Source organism: Hemibagrus wyckioides, linkage group LG28 (assembly GCF_019097595.1).
Source record: "Hemibagrus wyckioides isolate EC202008001 linkage group LG28, SWU_Hwy_1.0, whole genome shotgun sequence".
Lineage (NCBI taxonomy): Eukaryota > Metazoa > Chordata > Actinopteri > Siluriformes > Bagridae > Hemibagrus > Hemibagrus wyckioides.
In genome coordinates, this window is record NC_080737.1 from 13478217 (window position 1) to 13502654 (window position 24438).

General features: G+C 41.0%; 1 protein-coding gene across 4 annotated transcripts in view; it reads right to left on the minus strand.

The window, feature by feature from the left end:
- cita (citron rho-interacting serine/threonine kinase a) overlaps positions 1–24438 on the minus strand; it is an 89957-nt gene that overhangs the window by 47906 nt on the left and 17613 nt on the right. For all 4 annotated transcript variants that reach the window (XM_058382708.1, XM_058382706.1, XM_058382707.1 and 1 more), the window contains exons 10-12: positions 20822–21008; positions 2314–2419; positions 558–701 (exon numbers count right to left, since the gene is read on the minus strand). In XM_058382708.1, coding sequence (XP_058238691.1) covers positions 558–701; positions 2314–2419; positions 20822–21008 — 437 coding nt within the window. The remainder of the gene's footprint in view (positions 1–557; positions 702–2313; positions 2420–20821; positions 21009–24438) is intronic.

The window sequence follows — 24438 nt, forward strand, 5'->3', positions numbered from 1 at the left end:
TCATGATAGTAGGACTGATCTATTCCAGGATGGCCCGCCTACTTCCACAGAGTATAAAGGGATCACTGATGTGATGGTCTGATGCGTACAAAAATGCATATGCTTTGGTCTTCAGAGTCAACAAACCTCAGCACAATTACACAAATCTGGGATCTGGTTAGACAGTGCTTTCCATAACCATAATTTACAATAGCAACAGCAGCAGTGTCCACCATTGTGTTTTTTAATTTCAGAAAATGTAGAATGACAAACCTTTCTGTTGCTTCTTTTGACTAGACCTAGATGTATAAATTTCTTCATCACATGTAATAATCAGGCTGCAATCTGGCTAACTTGTGTCATATTTACATATAATTGCACTCTAATCAGGATATAATCAAGAGATGAACTGAACAAGTGCAAATAGAAATGTTTAGCCAGATGACCAAACGTAAAAAAAAAAAAAGTATAGACAGAAGTCTATTTGATGGACTGATGGATCTAGAGTCAGTGCCTCATTAGAAAACTGTCAACACAGCATATCCTATACGTTTACATGTAGTTCAATGAGCACTCACGCTGCATTCTGTGATGTAGGTGGCGAGATCCTGCTCCAGGATGCTCCTCTGCGTCTCGGAGGCCTTGAGCTCCACATCCTTCTGCTGGAGCACCGACTCCAGGTCGGTCATCTTACGCTGGAAGCGCGAGATCTCCTGCTCCATCTGGGCCGCCACAAACACAAGAACCAGATCTAAATGCATTTTACAGCGTCGCTCCAGCCACAAGGACGCATGATACATGCATAATGTGCAAATCCATGCTTGCTTATGGACTGAAACACCAGACTTAAATGCATTTTATAGAACACATAACAATATTTACGCATGTTTGAAGCCATACTATACCACAGCGCAGAAGAATTCTCAAATGTGATTGGTCAGAAAGCATTGGTTCTTTTTCCATAACAGTGACAGTAGTCCTGGATGTAATTCACACTTTGAGTTTATAGTCAGGTGTTAGTTCTAATACATTATTGTTTCTACGGTAACAACTCGTTCAGAGGGACCTGTATGGTAAATGCTTAACATAATCCGAAGCTAATCAAATAAAATAAAATAAAATAAAATAAAATAAAATAAAATAAAATAAAATAAAATAAAACAAAACAATGATGTAATAATGTGCTGCTTAAGAAAAAAAATTAACAGTAGCATTTTTAGAAGGAGTCTCCAGCGTTAGTGTTTTCCATACTGGTCAGTAAGTTTTCTGTCATTAAAGAGTTTTCAAAACAGACATTTTCCAGTTTCTCAGTCCGATAAGAAATAACTTGTCTTGTGGATGTTCTAAAACTAAGTGCAACTATATTTGTTGACTAATTGCTGTAGTATAAGAGGAATAAAACTCTATGGCACACACTTTTATTGGAACAACTTCAGGGAGGTCTCAGTAACTCTGCTTCGCATCAGGCTCCTTTTAAAGAGTTCTCGGTGCTTAATTAGTGAAATTTCCACAGATTTCACAGAAAGCAATTAATTAGCTTATTTTAGCACACTATATGACCAAAAGTATGTGGACAGCTGAAGAAAAAAAAAAAGTGCTTATTCCCCTATGCTGTTATATTAACCTCCAATCTTCCACCAGGCTGTGAGAATTTGTCTCCAGTCAGAGACAAGAGCATTAGATAGATGTCATGTGAGGAGGTCTGGGGTGCAGTCCAGTTCATCCCAAATGTGTTCAGTGGGTTTGAGTTCGGGGTTCTGTGCAGGACACTTGATCTCTTCCACTCCAACCTTGACAAACCTTCATGGCTCTCGCTTTGTGCACAGGGGCATTGTAATGCTGGAACAATTTTAGGGCTCAGTTCAGAGAAAGGAGATTGTACTGCTACAGTATATACAGGTGACCGCTTTTAACTTTGGGAATGACCCACATAAAGGAGTAACGGTCAGGTGTCCATAAACATTTGGTCATTATAGTGTCCAGTCCTGCTAATATGTAGTTCAACATACTGTACACAAGCACAAACAAGTACTGGATGCACACAAGACACTGTGATTTGAACTGCACTGTGAAAAAACAATCAATTAACGGAGTCTATTAATAAAGTGGAACTGCAAAATAACTGAAGTACTAAAATGAAGAAGGTTAGAAATCTCATTACTCCTGTATGGGTTTAACCGAACAGTAATTACAAAGAGGATTAGCATGCAAAAGCGTGTGGGTAAAGACGTCCACCTCATTTTCACTGCATGCTCATTCATATCCACAGCTCCTTTTAAAATTTACACAAACGTAACTGTCTTCACACCACCGGTCACTGAAGTGCAATCCTACCTTGTGACATTTGTCTTGGGTGTCTTGAAGTTCTTTGCTTTTGAGTTGCAGTTTTTTTTCCATGGAGTTGGACTTGGCAGGGGAATTGAGGCCTGCCGCCACTGATCTAAGAGCACAGAGATAAGAGGTGCATAGATGAAAGGTTACGATAATGAGACCAATAATATTAGTCTCAGATTCAGCACCAAGAAGTGTATAACACAAGGCAAGTCTCTCAAACACACACACAAAACTCACCCACTTTCAGCTTTTGAGTTCACTCCATATGCATTATTTATCAAAGCACAAAATGGAATCATTTTAGTTGCCATTCATAAATGAGGATAAGACCACAGGAGTCTGATCTCACTTTGTAAACATTACAGACTTGTTAAACAGTTGGGGATAATGCAGAGAGAGTATCTGTCTAAGCCTGAGATAATCCTGATTACAATAAACAGACTGAGGATTCGTTTGATTGTATGATTCAAGAGCTGATTGCTTATCTTTAGTTAAACAGCAAACAGACTTAAAGTTTATCCCAATATGCGCAACCTTTATTTAATGTAGATACACTATATTGCCAAACGTTTTGGGACAGCCCTCGAAATCATCAGTCTTGGCCCCTTAGTTCGAGTGAAAGGAACTCTTAATGCTTCAAGACATTTTGGACAATTTCATGCTCCCAACTTTGTGGAAACAGTTTGGGGATGACCCCTTCCTGTTCCAACATGACTGCACACAAAGCAAGGTCCATAAAGACATGGATGAGCAAGTTTGGTGTGGAGGAACTTGACTGGAGGAGAGTGAGCCATTCCAAATCTGGGATGTCTGCCTTTACATGCACATGAATGTAATATGGAGTTGGTCCACCCTTTGCAGCTATAATAGCTCTTCTGGGAAGGCTTTCCACAAGGTTTAGGAGTGTGTTAATGGGAATTTTTGACCATTCCACTAGAAGCACATTTGTGAGGTCAGGCACCAATGTTGGACGAGAAGGTCTGGCTCACAGTCTCTGCTCTAATTCATCCCAAAGGTGTTCTATCAGGTTGAGGTCAGGACTCTGTGCAGGCCAGTCAAGTTCCTCCACACCAGACTCGCTCATCCATGACCAAGCCTTGATGTGTGCAGTCATGTTACAACAGGAAGGGGTCATCCCCAAACTGTTCTCACAAAGTTGGGAGCATGAAATTGTCCAAAATGTCTTGCTATGCTGAAGCATTAAGAGTTCCTTTCACTGGAACTAAGGGGCCGAGTCCAACCCCTGAAAAACAACACCTGAGTTCAATGATTTGGAGGGGTGTCCCAAAACCTTTGGCAATATAGTGTATGACTGGTACAGAGACATTGAGTACAGTGAGCATAAAACATATCAGTTACATGGAAAGTGAGCCAATCCAAAGGGATCATCCTTAGAGTAAACCTTGATAATCTGTAAATCCTCATAATCAATGATCATTTATACTTACAGACCTCATTTCGTACAGTTCCACCGATGCACATCAAAATTTTTAGATATTTGTTCAATTTTCAAATTATTGACCCCTACCTGAAATGTCTTTCCAGTGATAGCAGTCTTGAACCCAATCAGCACAATACATTTCCCAAAAGTTGTGGGTGAAATGTTTCTCTGGGTGATGTTTATTTTATTCCAAGACAGAAAAAAATTGCAAAATAAATCATCATCTAATTTAAACAAAAATTCCTCTTTTATGAGAACTTTATATAGTCTTATATCATGGGTGTACCTTGCTGAAATGAATTTCCGTTGTGTTCGAATAAAACCGTAGTGTCATAATGCTTAAATCTTTTCTTCATGTTTATAAAAGGGGGCCAATAATTATGTATTCATTCTAAGAGAAAGAAGGAAAGAATTTACTTAAAGGTTGGTAACAATTCTTTGATACAGACAGAAGAGTAGTTATGATCATTTTTATTTAACGTGTATCAGAGAGAATAGAATAAATGAAACCTGACTATTAATGGAAGTCGATTCCTTACATCCCCAGAGGAGCATTAATTCCTGCAGACATAATTACCCAACCTGTTCTTGTAGAGGAGCCTTAAATAACCCGAAACGCTGAGTCAGACTTCGCCTGGAGCAGCTTGCGTATTTAAAAGAGTGTAGATTTTACAGAGGTTTAAGATTCTGAGTTGAGTTTGAACGGATTTTCAACCTCTTTTCCAATTAGAGCATGTTTGAACAGCATGATGATCAGCAGACTGTTTTGCAGGAAGTTCTGCTTCCTGTCTGCTCGGTGTAAAAAGGCTGAGTGCTGCAGGCTGTTAAAGCGCATCCTGGGTACTCAGCAGAACAGAGACACAGCCTGTGTTTAAAGCGGGCGTAAAAAACAGCATCTGCACCATTTTCTGATAGGAATGAAAGATAATGCGAGCTTACCCCTCTGTAGGGGTGCATAATAGGAGCTGAACAGTCAGGATTATTAGGGGCCAAGCACACAAATGTAACTGTATGTTTATTATTATTATTATTATTATTATTAGATAGCCCTTAGAGAGTTTAATAATGATGTAAGAGAGCTTCATACTTTTTTCATTATTATAATTGGGCATAGTAACAGTATCTACCTATACAGTTATTTTGGTATGGGACTTACATTAGTAATAACCCCACAGCAAAATGTCACAGAAATGCGAATCTGCTTTCTTCTCTTTGTGGAATTTGTACCACTGCACTGACAGACCATGGTGAAGAAAAAAAAAACAACATATTTCCTGTCTCTAAGGTGCTAAACAGGAAGTGGGAGCACATACTGATGGTCTTAATGGTTTCTGTCTTTAAGGGGAAGTGAAGTGCTTGGTCCTTAATCACTGCTTGCACTTTTATGTTTCGCTTAATGTTGACCTCACAATTATTTTAATTCGATTTATGCAAAATCGGTGCTTTGTAAAAATTCTAAAATAAACAGGTCCTTTCTTTCACATCAGGACATACTTTCGTTTCCTGCACGTGAGCGCTAGCTGCTATTGCTCACAGTAGATAAAATGTATAATCCAGGTTTATTTATAGTACTTTGCTTCGAGACCTACAGCTATCTGAATACAAATAAGCTCTGTGTGAAATAATTGTTCAATTTAGACTAAAAATGAATTGCTGCATCGCAAGAGTGTGCAAACAAACAGACAGCTAAACATATAAACCGGAGCCCTCAACAAAACATAAGTAAATAAGTTCATCAATTATGTTTAAGTAATTAAAAAGGGGGGGGGGGTGCAAACAACTGCAATACATTAATGATACAACCATGTTTGTGCTCTAGTAATAATATATCATCAGCCCTGTTCTGCTAGCTTGATGCACTAATTTAATCTAACCGAAATTAGCGTGCAGATTCCTTTTCGTTTTTTTTTCCTCCTTGTAATTAATTGCTAAACCTGAGGCAAGTCGCAGGCAGGGAACATATTTACTAGCAGTGCTGCAAAATGTTTAGTCACATATCATTCCAATAAAACCCGGTGCTTACATCTAACAAAGCTAAATCATCCATAACAATATCGACAGATGGACGGAAATATCGGCATTGGCTCAGGCTGCTTCGTTTCTGCAGCTGTCAGATACGTGTCAGGACCACTTCAGGCTGTTGTGGATGTGGAGAGAATTTGTGCCCACGAGCATCATGTTATCACCTAAACCACGCAATTTGGCAGCTACGAGATAAGAAGGGCACAGACAGAGTCGATTCCTTTTTTTTAAAAGACTTAACATGGAGCCATGCTGAGAAGCATTATATCACTGTCAAGGCCTATTATAAACACACACACACACACACAGCTGTTTACCAGGTCCTAATGTATATAGTTGTCAGAGAAGCGCATTAGTTATTTAGTTGAATCCAGTCCAGGCTTGTTTGCTCATGTGTTTGTTTTGAACAGCTGCTAAGTCTGATGGGCAGGTGTATCTGATCACCCTGCTTGCCCCGTGTTACCTCCTGGCTCTTCTTATTAGTCACGCTTTCACACCTAGACCTGCCAGCTTACACTCTGATCACAACGGACATCCTTTAAGCCACGGCATGATCAGAGCATGCTTAATAATCCGATCTTTCTCTGTGTCAAGCCGTACATGAACTCCTGCTGCCTGATATGAAGCCAGTACCAGATAATGACACACTTCCACTGTTACGGTTAATCTGCCTGATGCTCCAGTCCTGCTCTGTTATTCGTGGTTTTTCATCCGAAGCTTTCAGCACTTGCTATTCGCTTCCTGCATTTGTGGAACATCTCACCTGGAAATTCATACTCTTGTTTATTGTAACTTATGTAATATAATAACAATCCTACCTCATGGGGGCAACAATGAAAGCAAGGCGGCCCAGGCAGCTCCTGTAGTCCTACAGTTTCCTGAAGGCTTTTAGCTAAAGACAAACTTTTGAACCTCACAATATTGAGTTTTTCTGCACAAAACCTCATCTATCAGACTTGATGGCACACAAGTCCACAGGAAGCCAATTAAAGTTCTCGGGCACCTGTGTTTCAAAGGAAAACTCACTGCTTTGGTTCCTGGCTATACAGCTACGCGCCTTCTTCACTCATTTGAATCAATCCCTGATTGTATTATTTTTCAGGTTGCTTTTAATAGTAACTAAGAGAGTTCAAAAACATGCTCCATTTGATGGTTACACTTCATCAAACACGACTAACCATCCAGTTATCTGCCTGTCATAAAAAAATAAAATAAAATAAAAAACACTCTAAACCCAGTGATGCTTTGAATAAGAATAAGTGCTCAAGAAATGACAGTAAAGTGTTGCCTAAAACATCGGAGGCAGACGTTTTCCTCAAACACAACATCTGCCGGTCTTGATTTGCGGAAGCGTCTAATGACATATGAACAAGCTCTAAAAATACGGTCTGAAAATATCCCAATCCGTCTGGCAGCTATTACCAATAGAGCAGGTCTGAGGATTAATACACAGAGCGTGAAAAAATAAAGAGAAACGAAAAAACTAAATGAGCCCTAAAAAGAGAGAGAGAGAGAGAGAAAAAGTTCTTGACATTTAAATGCAAATGAGAAAAAAGTTTAAGAGCGATAACGAGAGAGGAAAAGAACGAACCATGAAACCCTGAGAGACAGGAAAGGGAAAAAATACATAGCAGCTGAAGTGTTATAAAGATGAACATTACGCAGTGAAATATCTAAGCAAACAAACCAAGCGGCCGCAGCTCATAAGAATTCATAGTTTGACCTCATGACTGACAGCTAGCCAACAGAGAGCAGCCCCCTCGAGCAAAGGACATAATATAGCAATCATCGGGCCGAGTCAGAGATACAAACACGCAGAGAGAGACCTTATTCATATCTGGTTGCAGTTTAATACCTATTATTAAATTTCGGATTTCATTAGTCCATTTATTAATTACACACACTGACCACTTTATTTGGAACACCTCCTCGTTCATGCATTTATCTAATCAGCCAATCGTGTGGCAGAAATGCAATGTACTGCTGATCTCCAGAGATTTGTTGTTTTTTTTTACTCAGAATGGCACAATAAAGAAAAAACACCCAGTGAGCAGCAGTTCTATGGATAGAAGCACCTTGTTGTGAGAAGGGTCAAAGGAGAATGGCCAGAGAGGTTTGACTGACGGTAACTTAGATAACCGCTCTGTACAATTGTGGTGAGCAGTATCGTGAGATCTCAGAATGCACAACACATTAAACCTTGAGGCGGAAAGGCTACAACCGTGTCGGGTTCCACTTCTGTCAGCCAAGAACAGAAAGCTGAGGGGAGTGAGTCTCATCCAAACTGGACAGTTGAAGACTGGGAAAAACACAGCCAAGTCAGATGAATTTTTTTGATTTCTGCTGAGGAGCACAGATGGTGGGGTCAGAAATTTGGTGCCAGGAGCAAGAATCCAGAGTCCAGCCTGCCTTGTGTCAGCAGTCAAGGCTGGTAGAGGTGGTGACTCTTGTTTTGGGACACCTTTAACACTAGAAAATCATCACTTAAATACCACAGTCTAATGACGTATTGTTGCTGACCATGTGTGAATGAGTGATCCATGATGTTAACATGGAGCAGAATCTCAATGGGATGTTTCCAACTTGTGCAATCCATACCATGAAGAACTGAGGCTTGTTGGAGAGCCTTCCTTATTATTTGTACAGTGCTCCCAATAAAGCGCTCGGTGAGTACGGTCTCTTAAACATACAATTTTAACTCTGATTCGACTCTGTGATTGCTATATTATATCCTGTGCCTGAGGTTGCTGCTTACTGTTGGCAAGCTGTCAGTCACGATGTCATGAATACTGAGCCGAATAATGAGCTGCTGCCGCTTGGTTTGTATGCCCAGATATTTTTAAGATATTAGTATTATGCTCCTAATAAAGTGCTCAGTGACGTTGCAAATCGTATGTTAATATTAACGTTCATGAGTATGAATGAAATATTATCCTAATCTCTACAGCAAAATAATAAGCTTTTCAAGGAATCCTATACGTTAATCACCCAGTGGTGAGTAAACAACAAAATCCTGCATGCTTGCCAGAGAGTTACTGGAAGGTCTGTTTCACACAAATTCTCTGTTGAAGTATATAGGCTGCATCAATTGACATAACAACCTTAGTAGGTTTGAGTCTATTAGCAATAAAGCACTGCATGTAATCATGCAGAACTGTTCATTGCATCAAAAAATCGTTTGGTCCTCCCTCCATCGCTGGCCATAGCGATGGCAGATGCAGACACACCGCTCAACTGCAGAGGCATCATCATTTTTAAATGCTCCACGCAATCTGCTCTGCTCTATCAGCCCTAAAACCTTTGAACACTTCACACATATGTGCTTCGAAACATGAGATAAAAGGAGGAATAAATAACCCAGACAGTAACAGCAAGTTTTGCTGGCTTTGTCATTACGGCCATTATCTCAAGGGTTTTCAAAATGTGTCAGAAACGGAGTTAGACAAAGTTCCACTTCAACAGACGGCAGCAAGCAGCCAAGGCTCGTTGAACACGAATACATGAAGACACATATTTTTGAGCATAGTTAAACAGATCCATTATACTTTGCTCTGTACCTGTGAGAGATTGTGTCTCTGGGTAGACTGGCACTGTACGACAACTTGAAGCAGCTTAACATCATTTACATTAGGCAATTAGTGCCTAATGCTGTGAGAGATGGACTGAGAGAGAGAGAGAGAGAGAGAGAGAGAGTCCCAATCATACGTTTGTCAAATAGCAGCAGTTAAACGCAGTCCAGTTAGTGAGAACAGCTGCTAGTGCCTTTCATTTGGTGCTATCGGTGAATCAAAGAAAATTGGAGGAGAAATGGTAAAGCTATGAGCAGATTTTAAGAAGGACAGTTTGATAGAATGTCTGGTGTCGTCTATGTCTGGTGCAGTTAACACATTGAGTACAGCTGAGAAGTTTTTCCACTTGCATGTCCTTATAAAATTATTGTTGTCAAAGCAGGACAGTAGAATTCTTGATGATAACCTTGGTACATCTAGAAGATTAAGTAGGATCCATACATTAGGGGGCAGCCCAAAGCTCAAACACCTTCCACTGCCAAAACAGGAATACCTTCTAAAACAACTTCCTCTCATTAAGATGTTAGGAGTTTCGGTAGGCTGTGATAGGCTCAGGTCACGGGGAGCCTCAGGCGTCATCGGGCATCAAGGCAGGATACACCCTGGACGGAGTGCCAACCCATCACAGGCCACACACATACTCATTCACTCACGCAATCACACACTACGGGCAAATAGAGACTGCAATCAGCCTAGAAGCATGTCTATGGACTGTGGGAGGAAACCGGAGCACCCGGAGGAAAGTGAGCGGGAGCGAGACTCGAACCCAGGACGCTCATCACAATAACAAATCTCTTTAATTTCTTTCAATGGCTCCCTCATATGTATAGTTTAGTATGTTATTTCACATACTGCCCCAAAGGTTATGGTGATCCTGCACCACTAGCATACAGTCAATTTTTACATACACAACTTGCCTTGCCAAACACCAGGTATGCATGACAGCCATCTTGCAAATGCACAAGTAAAGGAAGTCATAGCTGTGGTTGAACGTTTTAAAACAAATAATGGAAATAATAAACAAGAGTAGAATCGTTTTATGTCCTATATATAGTTCTTAGGCGAAAATTTGTATTGCGAAGTGAATTTTCCCATAAGAAATAATGTAAATGCAGATAATCTGTTCCAGACACCCCAAAATATTACCAATATCACCAATATGAAGTGTATACAAAGAACTGACCCATGTCAAGTGTACCCACAGGAAGTTGTGCCATCAAGCTTGGGCTAAAAATAGAACAGACCACCCACACCACCAATCTGTCAACAAGAAACATGCGAAAAATCACCTAGCTTTTGAACGCATGCCGAAGGCAACATTGGTATCGTGGGTCGAGTCTTTTGAAACAGCTTTCGCTTACTGAAAATAATTCGTAAAAAAATCGTAAACTCGCTTCGGTTGGCTTCACTTGGCACATACATATTCCGAAGTTCCACTACATATAATTGTTGGCAGTCTATTCTGCTCACCAGTCTGAGCAAGGCTAGTTGATTTAAGCTCATTAACTAAGAAAACACAACAAACCTCCCAACTAACTGTGTATCAGATCTACTATTGGTTAATGGTATAAATTCCTGTATCAGGATTCACCAAAGTTGATTATTCCCCCAGTTATTCTCCCCAGTATATATCAATCAGAGTGTGTAAGTTAACAAATGTGCACAACACAAGATGCAAGTCCTCCAAGATGCATACAGCTCCCATGGCTCCTGGCCATAGATGTTTGTGGCACTGTCAAGAGTCGGCAATCTCCAGACTTAGCAGAAATTTGCAACACACAAAAAAAGTGTCATTTAAAGACTAATAAGTGTGAGCTTAAGCAATATTTATCCCATGTGACCACCCACTCATGGAGGTCCAGATGGTTCAGAATGTCCTCCAACTGGTGTAAGATTATGGAAGATGTTCAGTTTCAGCTGAAACAGTTCAATAGTGTTATTGTCATAGTCATGTCCCTGCCAGGCTGCTAGGGCACAGCAGGAGATACTTGACCACCAATGTCCACCATTTCAGCAAAGTGATGCCAACTGGTGCTGCCCTTTGGGGACACTGCAACAACAATCTATCAAGACAGTCTTTGTGTTATTGGCACTGGCAGCACTTAAAGATGTGTGAAAGCCTGTTTGAGTGTGGGTAGCTAAAAAATAAGCACACAGTCCAAATGTTTATCAGTTTTTTTGTGAATCTTCATCACTGGCTGTTACAATTAGAGAAATCCTTATGTTTTTTTTTTTTTTCCAGTTCTGTCTTTGAAAAACAACTCTCTTCCTTTCTCACCTTATAGAGATTGGGGAAAAAATAGCACAATTAATTTGATTATCAACCCTCGATGTTTGGTCTCAGAGCATAATTACAGGCTACACGTATCAAATTGAAGCAGGAAATAACAAACAACAACAACAGCAGCAGCAGCAGAAGCAACATATTATTTATAAGCGCCTTTCATGGTACTCAAGGATGTGAGGCTGTGTGTTCAGTCAGCCACCAGAACATTAGTGAGATCGGGTATTAATATCAGATCCCAAGGATGTTTAGTGAGGTTGAGGTCAGAGGTCTCACGCAGGTCACTCCAGTTTTGGCAAACCAGATCAAAATTCATAACCCGACAGTGCCACGGCCATCAAAGAGAGCAAAACGGTCAGTGGGAGGGACAGAATCATCTCTCTTCCCATCAATCACAGTAACACTAACCGGTTGTAAACGTTAGTCAGGTCATGTATTCGGAAGAGGACAGATAGCACTTTCCTCCCAGTGTGTTATGCTTAATGGGTCTTGGAGTAAAGAAGTGTTCGCCTTCACCCTCCCTAGTTGGTGGCCTTTATTAGATAGAGGGCAGCTGGCTGAAGGGGTGGCAACTGCGTGACCAAATTAGAGAAAATAAATCCAGGAAATGGCTGAATGAATGAGAATTTGCTGAATGAATGGCTATCCAGGAGGCAAAGCCTGCATCTTTAACATTCCCCAGCTATGAATCACAGTTTCAGAAATACTTCCTGCTGACTCTACGCATTATCATTCCTTGGCTCTATATCAGGCAAAAGGGCCTCCCACACACAAAAACACACAAACACACGGACATCCTCCTCTCTAGACATGATTCACACTGTAGAAACACCCCCACACCATAAGACCTTTGTAATCTATTCATTTGCTTCAGATGATCATATCTATTACCAAAAGATTTACACCATTAGAATAAGCTAATGCACAAACCTACACAAGCACAAAAGCACTCTCACTAAAGCAATTGAGTGCTCAGAATTCTGCAATAACAAGTGCTGCTGGTTCAACAAAATATGTGTAAGCAGCAGCTTCCAACTGAACCCAAGGAGAGATCACACCTACAGTTTTAATTAAAGTGGTCTCATGTAACATCCCGAACCCTTAACCCATCTCAGTTGTAATGATGAGTCTTTATAAAAGTTATATCCCAAAACTGTGGAGGGTAAATATCTGTTAAGATTAAAGGAATCCTTGAATATAGGTTGGTCTGACATTTGCTTCTGTAGTTCAGCACTGGAAAGACGGCACTAATATTTCCAGTGCAGAACGACGTACATCACCCGCCATCTGTCTATCATGAAGGTGGTCGGAGTGATACTAAGGCTAGGGTCCATTCTGAAATGGTGAAATCTACACTGGACACTTCAATGCAAGATGCAATGCCTGGACTGGGGGGGGAAGTTGGGAAGGGATGAAGGAAGGGTAACATTTAACGTTTGGGAAGATTAAATAGGGAATTATAACAGTGACTTTATTGACCCTTTATGAGCACCATTGATCTTCAAACCAACGTAATTGAAGATGTATATAATCGAACGTGTTTTACGGGTGCTATTTTAACCAACTTATCAGTATGGAACTGGAAAATAATTCAGGGGAAAATATATTTAAATACAAACTCTGTTTTCAACCCATACAGAAGAAACCATTTCGCCGTAGTAAGGATGGAGTTGGAGGATATACTATTGTGTTATAGTATTGTAGGGAATAGGGCTTAGGCTTGATTAATTCAGAATGGATCGCACTCCAAGGATTTTCTGAAACGACTCCCATAGTGATTGATTTTTTTTCATTGCAGTAAGTCGCACTGTTGCCTAAACCACACCACTGTAATATTACTGGAAGCTGTTTAGAGAGTTCGGGTGAGATAGACGTCCTGTTAGGTTAAAAAAAAAAAAAAAAAAAAAAGATTTGCACATAGAAAACTGTATATACAGTATTATACAGTATAATAGCTCTAAACACAGTATGATTTTATGGCACTGCATTCAGGTCACTTGCTGCATCCCAAAGGAAAAACTTGCTAGACAAACACTGGGCAGTCTTGGTCTCAATGGTTTAACACGTCTCACACTTGTTATAAGATTGGCTGTTAACAAGAGCCAAACATTCCTCGGCAAGATACAAGTGAATGAGTCACAGTCTCTTCTATTTTCAGCTTGGCTTAGAGAACACACCAGTGTTCAATTTGTTTACCCTGTGGATTTGAACATAGATTAGAGCTCAAACTACAAACTTAGACATTGTTTTCGAACACAAACTAGCTTGCAACGATGGCAGTTATTGCGCTGTCAACACAGGCACAAACACACAAGTTGGTCATTAAAAAAGTGTCACTAAAATGGCTACAGCAGGGACCAGCTAAGCTCAAACGCCAATTAGAGACGGCAGCGAGCGTGGAGGAATCCAACCATTACCGAGGAGCAAACAGCCTGTTGCGAAAAGGAATTGGGAAACACTGCGATTAGAAATGATTTCATTTTACATCAACAGCATTTGTCAGATGTCCTTATCCAAAGCGACTTACAGACGCTTCTTTCGCTAACAATGCTGCAGCCATGCATTAATTAAACATCCTGTTGTGGGACTTATGATTAGCAATTAACACAGAGATCACGCTTCCTGGGGCTGTTTCGTTCTCACAACCCTCGTCGCATTATTTATGAAGGATGATGTGAGCGCAAAATAAGAGGATTAAAATTCATTTTGTTCAAGTTGGAAGTCTACTTTTTACTCCGACGGAAAGAAAGGTAAAAGGAAGGGAAACAGGGGGAGAGAGAAAGCGAGAGAGAGAGAGCACGCATAGAAAATTCATCCCACCACCACTTTGACCGACTTGAAGTTGAAGATAAAGCCGAATTCGTCACGGCTTCTTATGCTGAAGGTTCAAAACGCAGCTGCAGCACTTTATTTAGCTTCAGGGTCCTCACGCATGATCTAATCATGCCTGTGTGTCACGTGTAGCTTCTAATCACTGTAAAAATAAATAAATAAATAAATGAATAAAGGGCTGGCGGATAAATCAAAACCTTTCTGTCAAATCGATTTCACCCAACACGTGAGGAGGCGGAAGCACCTCCTTGGGTTCCTGAGTGGAGCAACTGTCCAAGCATCGGCTCTTACTGTCAGGATTTCCCAACAACATGGCGATGATAATTGGTTCTGCGCTCTCCATCAAGGATGGTCAAATGTTCTGTTCTCGGAAGAAGCAGATGATTGGTAGTAGTCATGTAGTACATAACACAGTGCAATATAACAGTGTAACAAATCTGTCATTTTTGTCACTATTTCAATTTCCATGCTGCAGAAGTGGATGACCACAATATGGAGCTGGGCAACACACTTCCCTCTGAAGATGCTGGCACACACATTCACACACTTCTGATGATTCTCCCATGCAGGAAAAGAATTTAATCCGGGGCAGTGGTAGCTCAAATGTTTAAGGCTCTGGGTCGTTGACCAGAAGATTGGGGTTCAATCCACCCTGCTCCACGGGCGCTGTATCATGGCTGACCCTGCGCTCTGACCCCAACCCCAAGGATGGGATATGTGAAGAAAGAATTTCACTGTGCAGTAATGTATATGTGACAAAGACAACTTAACTTCAATCCACGCAGAGCTGACATAAAAAGCTATGTAATTAGAGTAACTGACATAACTGCAGTGAAGTGGGCCAATTTCTACAATGAAGTGGCTACATGAGTATACAACAAGCAGATGTATTATCCAGGCTAATTAGCTTTCTTTACACAAGGTTGCCAGAAAATATATATTAACAACCAGAATACACAGATCAGGCATAACATTATGACTAATATTGTGTTGGTCGCCCTTTTGCTGCCAGAACAGCTCTGACCCGTCGTGCACTGTGTATTCTGACACCTTTCAATAAGAAACAGCATTAACTTCATCAGCAATTTGAGCAACAGTAGCTTGTCTGTTGGATCGGATCACACGGGTCAGCCTTCGCTCCCCACGTGTATCAGTGAGCCTTGACCGTCCATGACCCTGTCACCGGTTCACCACTGTTCCTTCCTTGGACCACTTTTGATAGATACTGACCACTGCAGACCGGGAACACCCCACAAGAGCTGCAGTTTTGGAGATGCTCTGATCCAGATGTCTAGCCATCACAATTTCGTCCTTGTCAAACTCGCTCAAATCCTTACACTTGTCCATTTTTCCTGCTTCTAACACATCAACTTTGAGGACAAAATGTTCACTTGCTTGCCATGATGAGGAGATCATCAGTCTTATTCACAGTGCTCATAATGTTATGCCTGATCGGTGTATATAGATTTACTGTGTCCTCATTGACTTTAACAAACCAAAAAAAAAATATATTTCTCTGGTATGTAGCTATATTTAGAAGCTGGTGTAATGCATCTCTATACAATAGTGCACAACGCTTTCCGACACTGACTTCTGTCACACACTGACTGACACTGACACTAGAATGAATTTTTCACTATTCAGACTCCAGAACATGCAGAAATGTGGAAGTCTTGACAAAACCGAGATCAAAATGAGGTTCGACACAAAGCTGTCATAAAACTCTCCTGCTTACTGCACCGGTAAAAATGCAGACAGGATAGAAAGATGCTAAACAGAATGGAATGATATCATTTACAAATAAAATTCCTAATCTCTGTTAACACGTTGCAATAAACAAAAACGATACTGATAAAATTCTATTAGTCAATATTAATGCAGTTAAAAATAAATTAGCCTTTAGACTTGTGAGATCATATGCAACATGCCTTCAGCCTATCGTGGCCCATAACTATTTCCGATTGAGGACAGCATTACAGGAGGAAAAGAAAGTGGTCAGAAATACATCATTACACCAGAAAAACACCTTTTAAGACTGGTTAAGAGTTAGCGCTGGCTGCAATTACTTGCATTAGCATTTAGTCCTTAAGGTCAAGAATGCTGCAAAACTGAAGTTGGGGCTGTAAGTAAATCTATAAAATGCCATGAGATGTAACTAAGAGTAACTACATGTGCTTGTGAACACCAGCGGAGATGAATTCATGCATGGCGATGTAGCCCTGATGAACAGGAGTATAAAAGTAGAAATTCAGTTTATGTTTTGTGAGTGATGACGTTCAAGGTTCTATCTGTTTGGAAAGCACAGACAAGGGAAGATAGAATGCATCAGAGAAAGACGCTTTGAAAAACATCAGAAAAAAATGTTTTGTTGCTCTGCTCTGAACCTAGGAAGGTTCTATTTGGATTAAAAAAAATAGGTTTAAAGGAAACACACTAGGGGGGATACAACAGTTTATTTTTGTTGATCTTAAAACTACAGACATCACTTTTCCAACAGACATTTAAATCGTCAGCTGTTGCAAAAGCTGGAATCTTTCGATGATTCCCAATACTACTGTAAATTTTCCGGAGTCTACTACACTATATTGCCAAAAGTTTTGGGACACCCCTCTAAAATCATTGAATTCATGTGGTGTTTTTCAGGGGTTTGGGCTTGACCCCTTAGTTCCAGTGAAAGGAACTCTTAATGCTTCAGCTTCATACCAAGACATTTTGGACAATTTCATGCTCCCAACTTTGTGGGAACAGTTTGGGGATGACCCCTTCCTGTTCCAACATGACTGCACACCAGTGCACAAAGCAAGGTCCATAAAGACATGGATAAGTGAGTTTGGTGTGGGGGAACTTGACTGGACCGCACAAAGTCCTGACTTCAACCTGATAGAACACCTTTGTGATGAATTAGAGTGGAGACTGCAAGGCAGGCCTTCTCGTCCAACATCAGTGCCTGACCTCACAAATGTGCTTCTAGTGGAATGGTCAAAAATTCCCATTAACACACTCCTAAACCTTTTGGAAAGCATTCCCTGAGGAGTTGAAGCTGTTATAGCTGCAAAGGGCAGGCCGACTCCATATTACATTCATGTGCATGTAAAGGCTTTTGGCAATATAGTGTATATTAGCTAACAGTTTTAAGCCCTGTCAGTTTCTGGGCAACTACAACATGGGACTGGGAAGGAAACCAATCTTCTATCTGAGCTGCTTGCAAGCACAATCACACATTTCTGATGATGCCATACAGGAAAAATTTAATCCATGCAGAAATATGACACAAAATGTGTATAAAATGTAATTCAACTATTGTAACAAAGATAATTGCATTGCAGTTTGGACCTGCTACCAGTACATTTAACTCTAACAGCAATGTTTTTTCTAATATTTCATGGAGCTGAAACAGGGATGTGTGTCAAAACAGAGCGCTAGTTCAGTCCTGATCACAAATAACACTACCAGAGAGCCTATCAAAGCATGTTACTTGTTCAGTACATCCAACATTCTCCTGCTAAATCTTGTTAACATGACGGTGATACAGAGAGACGTCCTCACATGCTAGCCAGCTAATTCTAACTGACTCTCCATACTTCTCATCATTACCCCCAATGACTCTCCATACTTCTGATTGCTACCCCAATGACTTTGCATACTGCTGATTGCTACCCCAATGACTCTCCATACTTCTGATTACTACCCCCAATGACTCTCCATACTTCTGATCATTACCCCCAATGACTTTCCATACTTCTGATTACTACCCCCATTGACTCTCCATACTTCTGATTGCTACCCCCAGTGACTCTCCATACTTCTGATCATTACTCCCAATGACACTCTATACTTCTGACTGCTACCCCCAATGACTTTCCATACTTCTGAATGCTACCCCCAGTGACTCTCCATACTTCTGATTGCTACCCCCAATGACTCTCCTACTCTCCTTTCTCTGGGGTGTTACAGCCTAATGACTCTCCCTACTCCTAACGACTCCCCCTATTCTCAACTTCTCCATTGTCTCCTTAACGAGCCTATCCATAGATGGGAAGATCCTTGACCCTGGAGGACACGAATTTGTGGAATCCTGCCAACTTCGCTCAGACAGAAGAAGCTGCTCGGATGAGTAATGAAACGTTTCGATCTAAAAAGAAAGAAGTCCAGTTGGCGTGACTCAACTTCCAGATTAATGGGCTAACTAAAGAATTCTTCTTATATTCCTTCTTATATTGTTATGTGAATAAAAACATTAGTGATGGCACCTCGGCATATCGCAATGTCAGCCTGAAAAGTGCTACCTGCTAGCTCGAGGGGACAGGCTCTGAATAAATTAGGAAGAAACTGGGGAAAGAAAACCTTCTATAACTAGAGAGATTAGTCGATGCAGCACGTGAAAAACAAGCGGATGAACAGAGAGATATTCTGGCACTGGAGAGAAAAGCATGAGGTGGTTCTGGTTGTACTGTATGCACGTTCGTTGGCCGTTATAAGGCGGAAACGCAGATGTGCTCAGATCTGATGTGAGCTGACTGCAAATCGAGCAGCGTGCCTCGTCTTGGGTCGTGCTGCTGCCTACAGATCAGACTGGAAGGATGGAGACTCGTTAGCGCAGTGTGATTTACCGTATGACAGGCAAAGGCGGAAGCATGGGAATGGATGTGAGATGAATGAAAAACATGTGCCAGTGTTATTCAGGGGGAAACCAGTGTGAGGGGTGTGTGCATGAATACGAGATGGGGTTTTTTATGGTATAGCACGCTCACTGTGCGCATAGACACGCTAGATGGAAGGTTTGAAAGGGGGGGGGAGAGAGGGAAGGGTGAGAGAGAGAAGAATGGGAAATGTGTGTTCTGTTTTGTTTTTCTCTCTCTTTCTTTTTTTTTCAAGTTATCTTGTCAGGGTAAAGACAAAGTCTAGTGTGCGATGTGAAAGAGAGAGAGAGAGAGAGAGAGAGAGAAGGAAAGCAGTAAAAGAAAGAGGGAAATCAGAGACAAATGTATGCGCATGTAAAGAACAGCATTTCCTGCCAATGTTACCATAACAACCAGAATCATACGAGTCATTTCACATCGCAAACAAGTAGCTATGTTGGTGCAGCATGTTCGCCAAGCCTTGTTTGTGATCTAAACAAGTCCTAAATGACATCATTTTCAGCAAATGAAACACCGACTGAAAGACAGAAAGAATGCAAGAAAGCGAGGATGAAAGAAAGGAAAAAAAATTAAGTCTCGGTTTATGTTAAAAATATTACCTGGATCCCCTTCACTTCATTCTAACCTGCATTTCAAAAAACATTTAATGTGATATGTATATATATATAACATAAATATTGAAATAAATATTTAAATGATAAATTAATTTAGCTTTTTTTTTATAGTACAAAGCAAACAAACATCTGCAAAATATATGCAAGTTATGCTATTAAGCATGTAATAGTTTACATATACATTATTTTCCTTTTAAACTAATTATTCAAGGAATTATTCTAAATTAACCCCAGATTTAGGTCTGCATTCTCAGCCTGTTTATTATCTATTTATGGATTATTATCTTGCATGTAAACATACTATTACTGATCATGAATCTCCCTCTAGTTACCATAGAAATGCATTTCTTCCCTCGATCTGTGTCCAACAGACTTGATCTCTCTTTCCCGCCGTATTGTACCTCCATCTCCTTTCTGTTTTATTCTTTTTCTTCTATGTCCTTGCTTTATAGCCATATAGTGTGCAGTAAGGGGAGGGGAAGTGAGGGGGGGGGAGGCATGCTGTCAGTCAAACACTGGGAATGCTGCTGATCTGAGATCTGCTCCCGCGGTCCCAACTAGTTGTAGAGCGCAGATTATTTAAGAGAACCGCAAATCAGCATGCACACACAAACACGAGCAGAACCACGAGCGCATCCGGAGCTTCATACGTGTACATGCAGATGCGCATGCAGACTGAGCAGCAATGCAGCACACATGGCTATTACAAACAAGAGGATCGGAGCTAAGCAGGATCACAGAAAAAAATGAGTGATCTGCAAAGAGGAGTTCACACACACACACACACACAGATGGGGATTCCCAGCGTATTGCTTTTACAGAAATAACATAACAAGCCACAAGCACAGGATAAAAGCATCAGTATTCTCAGTCTCTCTCTCTCTCACACACTTCTCATTCCAGATTCCCATTCACTCACACAGAGACAGAGAGACCACTGCTACCACATCTGCACAGCTACAGCATGACTGCCATTCACCACCAACGTTGCCTGGTGACAGTAACCGTGGCGATCATGCCATCTTGTCTACCACCTGTGACTGTAGTATAGAAAACGTTCCATGTAAAATAACGCTCTGTGTGTGTGTGTGTGTGGGGGTACTCACTCGGATTTGACCAGTGCAGTTAGGGCCCGGCTGAAGAACCAGCCTAGAAAGGGCAGGTCTTGTCCCTGAAAGCCCAGGCGCGGGGGCTCTCGCTGGGCAGCATGCGCACGCCGAGGGGCCCTCTCCGGCTCCTCGAAATTGGACGTGTCATCTTCGGCACGGAGCGAGGGAACGAAGGGAGGGACAGCTGGAAGAGGGAAGGAGTACAGAAAAGGACGATGAGAAGAGGGAGAGAAAGAGAGCGTGTGTGTGTGTGTGTGTGAGTGAGTGTGTGTGAGAGACAGGCAGCAAGCAAGAGATGAAAACAGAGGGGGAGAAAGAAGGAAGGAGGGAGGGAGGGAGGAGAGGGAGGGAGGAGAGGGTCTCAGTGATGAGGTTCTAGTGCAGTAACTCTCTCTCTCTCGCTCTCTCTCTCTCTTTCTCTCTCTCACATTCTCCCTCCCTCTCACTTGCTCACATGCACACACACTTTCTCTCTCCCTCACTGCAGCAGCTTCAGCTCATCAGCCTGAGTCACAGCCTAGGCTCTGGATCCGCACAACACACACACACACACACACACACACACACACACACACAGACATCCCAATACTCCCTGCACTCACACAGAAAACACATACTACACTAAGCACACACAGTATACCAATCTTAATAGGTTAATACTCTCTCAAACCACTGTGGGCTTTTAAACGTGTGAAATAAATGAAAAATAATCATGTAAAACAACAACAACAAGAGAAACTATTACACATGCGCACACACACACACACAGCTACAACTAAAACATTAAAGCGTGTCCACTCCCTGGTGTACCTTACCTGTACACCAACAGCAGAAAAAACAACAACGACGGACTACGCAATCCCAGTCAGGTTGGGAGTTGAGAACAGTGTACCATAATAATGAATGGAGCAACAGTGGCAGTGCCAGGTTACTGTGGAAACTGCAATAATCCCACAGGATGTTAGCGTAACTGATTAATTGCGAGGCGAAATTGATAATGACGCCCTCATCCTGACAGCATTAAAAATCTTCATGAGCTGAAATTGTCCCATCGGTCATTTTTAAGAAAGAAATTGGAAGTTAAGTTATTACTGCGATGTAACACTTTACATTTTAGTTGACATTAAGAAAGCATAAACATCATCATTAATACGTTACCATAAAATTACACTTAAATTAATTGACGGTTGTTCAAATATTAATACTAATGCTGTTCCATAACCCATCATTTATCTTTATACACACACTATGTGGCCAAAACTATTTGGACACCTGACCATCACATCCACATGTGGTCCTTTCCCAAACTTTTACCACAAAGTTATAAGCACACAAGTGTCTAATCATAGTAGGGCCAGTATGAGTGCAAGTTTTCAGTCCAACCTACAAGAAGCTACCGATAGCATTAAGAAAGCTGCGGCTCCTGCGTGATTAGTATGCAAACCTGCACCCACACCGACCCTTTGCAGATAAGATTCGATACCCCTAGAATATCTTTGTATGATGTAACATTTCCCTTCTCATCACTGGAACTGAGAATAGAAACATGTTCCAGCATGGCAGTGCACAAAGCTAGCTCCATGAAAACATGGTATGCCAAGTTTAGAGTGGAAGAAAATCAGGTGTCTGGCAAAGAGCCCTGACCACAACCCCACTGAACACGTTTAGGATGAACTGGAACGTTGAATGCACCCCAGACCTCCTCATCTGACTGTCTGATCTCACTAATGTCTGAATGAGTACAAAAACCCACAGCCATGTTCCAAAATCTAGTGGAAAGCCTTCCCAGAAGAGTAGAGGTTTTTAAGGATGACCGAATCATTAATGGGATGTTCAACACACACATATATGGGTGTAATGGTCAGGTATACAAAGACCTTATATAGTGTATCAATTCTGCCAATTTTCCACCAATAGCTTCATACATTTTGATGCTTTAAAAAATTAATCAACATCATCTGACAAATCTGAGTCAAGAATTTAACAGCATTGTGGTAATATTCAGAGCTCATAGTGGTTAGTATGGACCGGATTATTAAATACGGACCTTGTTTAATGCACTTTAGTGAATGTTAATTGATTTAGTGGTTAATTTCTCTGTGCATAAAACCTCTTGTGCTCTACTTATGACGAAAGGTTTCTTAAATAACGTTAGTTAAAGAAACTTTAATATACAGCATTACCAATGGCTCAGTATTAAAAGAAACAGAAAACAATAAGTTGGACAGTTTCCCAGATGGTGATTAAGCCTAGCCGTAGATTAAAAGTCCCTTTGTATGGCTTGTTCTCCAAAGACTGCAGTTCTCCATTATTTCTGTCATAAAGGCAGTTACGGATGCTGGCGTTTTGTTTTCTTCCAGATATATCTTCATGCTCTTCTGCATAACTAAATCAATGCAATGTCATCCAGGGGCATCGAAGAAGAAATACTCAAGTTCTACAAGTAGTACTATAGTTCTGGTCAGTGATTAGACAAAAATATCTCATCAGGTTTCGTGAAGACATTTCAATGACACAACCAGCAAAAAAGTGATGCTGCATTTTGCATTAAAACACTATCAATAGTATATTTATTTACTGTTCTAAATAGGTTTTTTAAGAGACCACTAAGAAAATCTCCAGATTTAGTACATATCTTGATTCTAACCAGTTTCTAACTGTTTAAAAAAATACTGATGATAACTCAAAAAAGCCTACTGTGACATAAAAAAAAATCAGTATTGATTTTATTTATAATGTAACCCAGCCTTGATCCTTAGTTCGTTTAGATGTGTGCTTATCATCCATTACAAACTAATGCACATTCTTAAGTATTCGGTCCACTACGTTTCTTTGAATTTCCAGTTCTGGACCCATTCCAGGTTTTTGAAGCAACTAATCTCACTAATGCTGTGTTCGACTTAAACTCTCTCTCTCTAGAAAAAACCTAAGAATTCCTAAACAGAAAGGTCTTGTTTGTCCAGCACATCCCACAGATGCTCGATTGGATTGAGAGCTGGTGAATTTGGAGGCCAAGTCAACATCTCAAAATCATTGTTGTTCTCATCAAACCATTCCTGAACCATTTTTGCTTTGTGGCACGGCGCATCATCCTGCTGAAAGAGGCCACAGCCATCAGGGAATACTGTTTCCATTAAAGAGTGTACATGGTCTGCAACAATGCTTAGGTAGGTGGTACTTGTCAAAGTAACATCCACATGGATGGCAGGACCCAAGGTTTCCCAGCAGAACATTGCCCAAAGCATGACACTGCCTCTGGCAGCTTGACTTCTTCCCATAGTGCATCCTGGAGCCATGTGTTTCCCAGGTAAGCGACGCACACGCACCCGGCCATCCACGTGATATAAAAAAAAAAACGTGATTCATCAGACCAGGCCACCTTCTTCCGTTGCTCTGTGGTCCAGTTCTGATGCTTTCAGCGGTGCACAGGGGTCAGCATGGGCACCCTTACTGGTCTGCAGCTATGTAGCCACATTCAAAACAAACTGAGATGCACTTTCAACAAACTGAGACAGCTTTCTATCAGAACCAGCATTAACTTCTTCGGCAGTTTGAGCAACAGTAGCTCGTCTGTTGGATTGGATCACACAGGCCAGCCTTCACTCTCCACCTGC